Here is a 3,456-nt window from a genome sequence, read left to right on the forward strand (position 1 = left end):
TAAAAAGAGATCGCACAAAGTTCTTTTACTGATGCTATGGATGATCAACTACAGCAAGTCAGATTTTTTTTCTCCTGAATTACCACACAGCCCTAGACTTAGTGTCAAAAGCGGCCTGTATGTTTCTCTGTTCTAAAAGAATATTCTGAAATTCGGTTCATTCCCAAAGATCGTTTCCAAAGATCATTGTATGATTTGCTTCATTGACAGCATTTTGTAGACCAAACCTCAACCTTCGAATCTTACTGTTCACCAAACAGATCATACCTGCCTGTCTGTGTATTCTTTCTACAAAAACATTTCTACTGTTATCTACAAATCTTGTAGGAGCTTTGTTTGCAGACATATAATGGCTCAAGCCTTCTCCCATAGGAGGTATTCCAGACTGACTTCAACAGTAACAGGCTCAACTTTCTCTGTATAATGGGCGATGTTTTGTCTGAGGTCTAAGCATCCGACAGAATGTGGTGCATGTTCAATGTGTGATACCTGTTCAAAACTGCTAATGTTTGTGATAGAGTGAAACTGTTCCAGAGTGCTTCATCTTTTTCAGTTTCTTTTCACCTCCATAGGCTTTGTAGCTTCAAAGACTCCTTGTTACCAGAGAGGCATCATTAGACATCTCAGTTATTGCCAGAACATGTACTCCTAAATTCAGCTTATAGTCCTTACTATTAACACCTTTCAAGAATTTCCTTCAGAAGGAAGATGCTTTCCTATTCCTAGATACCTATTCGTAGTGCTGCCTAGGAGAGGGTAAACTTTCCTTTTGTTTCTTTATTTACTGAATTCTAAGTATGTTTAATGGAATGCACTGAAATCCTTCTGACCTCCTCAAGTCTACCCAAAGATAAAAAGAACCACTTTATCTGTTGCTGCAGTGTTATTTTTCAGCATGACAAATACAAAATTAATACCAAATCAGAAAATTTTTGTCGTATTTACTTAGGAGTTTAGGACAAGGAAGAATCTAATCTGTGTCCTCCATTTGAAGTGTGCCTCTGAAAACCAGTAGATGTTCCATTGTTGCAACTTCAGAAGTATTAATTCAAGAGATAATTTAAGAGTAAGATGTCAGTAAGATCTCTTTGAAAAATTTTGAGCTGCCTCTTGTATTTGTAGAAATAAAAATGCAACTTGTATTTCCTGAGTGGTAGACATTACCCTACTACAGTCTTGTAAATTACCAAAAGAGATAGTAATTGGGCGGGGGCCAGAGGCATCACAAGAATAGGAATCTGTGGTGAAAGGCAAGTGAGAGGCGTTAGTAGGGTGTAGCCAGGACTTCACTACTGATGGGGGAAAGTAGAGTAATGGAAAAATCTTGAGAATCAGGATGAATCAAAACAGGACTTCCCAACATTGTGAATGTTATTGGCAGAATATGGAATTGTTGGCGATGGTCAAGACGGTTAAGGTAAACCTGTTTCATACCCTGGTGTTTACATACAGAAGTTATACAACTTCTCACAGAATGTACTAGGGAGAGAAAATAAGTATAGCAGTCAGTGCAATGAAGTCATCAGTAAAGGCACACCTTTCATGTGAATTGAAGCTTTGCTAGAGGTATCTATTCTTTTTTTCATCTACAGGTCAGTACATTGCTTAATGATTAATAATATTTCTTAACATATCTGATAGAAATTTAAGCTGTAGAATAAAGCTGCTTTCTTGTTTAGTGGTGTTTCTTGAATGAAGCACATGGGAAACCTGTATTCCAATTAGGTTTTGATTGTTGTTAGAAGTACTGACCCATGATGACCTGAACCAGAACAACTAATAATAATCTCAGCCACTGCTTTCTGAAGGTCATTGTTCCACAGTGGATGAATGGAATCTGGTAAATATTTGCTTTAAGAAGAGGAGGTGAGGCATACTGGTCCAGCCAACAGGCTTTATTCCCCCCCCAATTCCTTTTTAAGCCAAAAATTATAGCTCAAAATTATAGTTGGGACAGATTGAAAAGTTTTTTCTGTTTTTCAAAGCCTTTTTCTGTGGAGGTGGTTTAATTTGAGGAACAAGAAATTTAAATGTGATAAATTAGAGAATATTTTTAAGTAAACGTGTCCTCTTTTAAAAATCTCTCCATATACACTCAAATGTAGAAGTAAATTTTTTTTTTTTTTTTTTTTTTTAATGAGGAGATAAGGCAGGGAACAGTAAAAAAATGCCTTAAGGTAATTAGTGTTTTCTAGATAGTAATAAGTTGGAGAGGTTGGGATGAATTTACCTAAAATAAAGTCCACACCAAAAAAAAAAAGAAGTTGAAAATGAACTCTCAGAATCAAAGTTAAGGAGGTTGCATATGTTTTGATTTTTCTTTTAATTAAAAATGTGTGGCTGAAATGTCTAATGCCTATATACAGATCATTAAGTCTTCATTGCTGGACCTTGTTAAGAATCTTTTTGATCTTTCCTTTTTCTCTAGTCAACTTATTTTCATTGACCATTTTCTAATAGTTGATATTCTGAGCTTGCAGGTACTATTTTTATTTATTCGTTTTTCATGATGGGGTTTTTTTGTTCCGTCTTCTCTGAAATGATCCCTTCTCTATTTGCAGTGGAATGCTAAAATTCCTAGGAAATACACTGCAACTATCTGGATTGCATCTTGATCTAGGAATGATGTGCTCCCTACCAATCTTACTTAGACCTTTTGTGAACACAGATATATGTAGAAATACACATTAAAATTATGTAGGTTATATTTAGTGTGTTTTTATATAAACATGAAACAACATAACTGTTCAGTTTTTCTGAATTATTATTCTAGGATCAAGACAACCTTTAATCCAACAGTCTCAACCTCCACCTTATTCATCACCTAGAGATGTTCCCCCAGACATATTGTTAGATTCTCCAGAAAGAAAGCAAAAGAAACAAAAGAAAATGAAGTTAGGCAAGGATGAAAAAGACCAGACTGAAAAAGCTGCAATGTATGATATCATTAGTTCTCCTTCCAAGGACTCCACTAAGCTTACATTAAGACTCTCTCGTGTAAGATCTTCGGATATGGACCAGCAGGATGATATGCTTTCTGGTTTGGAAAACAGCAGTGTGTCAGAGGGTGATATTCCTTTTAATGTGCAGTACCCAGGACAAACTTCTAAAACACCCGTTACTCCACAGGATGTTAACCGCCCTCTAAACGCTGCTCAGTGTCTGCCGCAGCATGAACAGACAGCTTTCCTTCAGGCACAACAAGTGCCTGTTTTACAACAGAACACTTCAATTGCTGCAAAACAACCTCAAACTCCTGTGGTACAGACACAGCAACAGGTTTCGCAACAAGGAACTATAACGTCATATGATGAAGTAGAGTTGGATGCATTGGCTGAAATTGAGCGGATAGAACGTGAATCAGCTATTGAAAGGGAGCGATTTTCAAAAGAAGTGCAAGATAAAGGTAAAAGGATCGTGTGTGTGTATACACTATATATATTATATAAATATATA

At 36.3% G+C, this 3,456-nt stretch overlaps 1 protein-coding gene across 1 annotated transcript in view; it reads left to right on the forward strand.

Moving 5' to 3' along the window:
- The window catches only part of LOC104470591 (nipped-B-like protein), a gene marked incomplete at both ends in the record, with an annotated part of 19,045 nt that extends 15,639 nt beyond the window's left edge, over positions 1-3,406 (forward strand). Inside the window, one exon of the mRNA XM_010085564.1 lies at positions 2,774-3,406. Coding sequence (XP_010083866.1) covers positions 2,774-3,406 — 633 coding nt within the window. The remainder of the gene's footprint in view (positions 1-2,773) is intronic.
- Positions 3,407-3,456: the final 50 nt, after the last annotated feature.

Source organism: Pterocles gutturalis, unplaced genomic scaffold (assembly GCF_000699245.1).
Source record: "Pterocles gutturalis isolate BGI_N339 unplaced genomic scaffold, ASM69924v1 scaffold12565, whole genome shotgun sequence".
In the NCBI taxonomy this organism is placed as follows: domain Eukaryota; kingdom Metazoa; phylum Chordata; class Aves; order Pterocliformes; family Pteroclidae; genus Pterocles; species Pterocles gutturalis.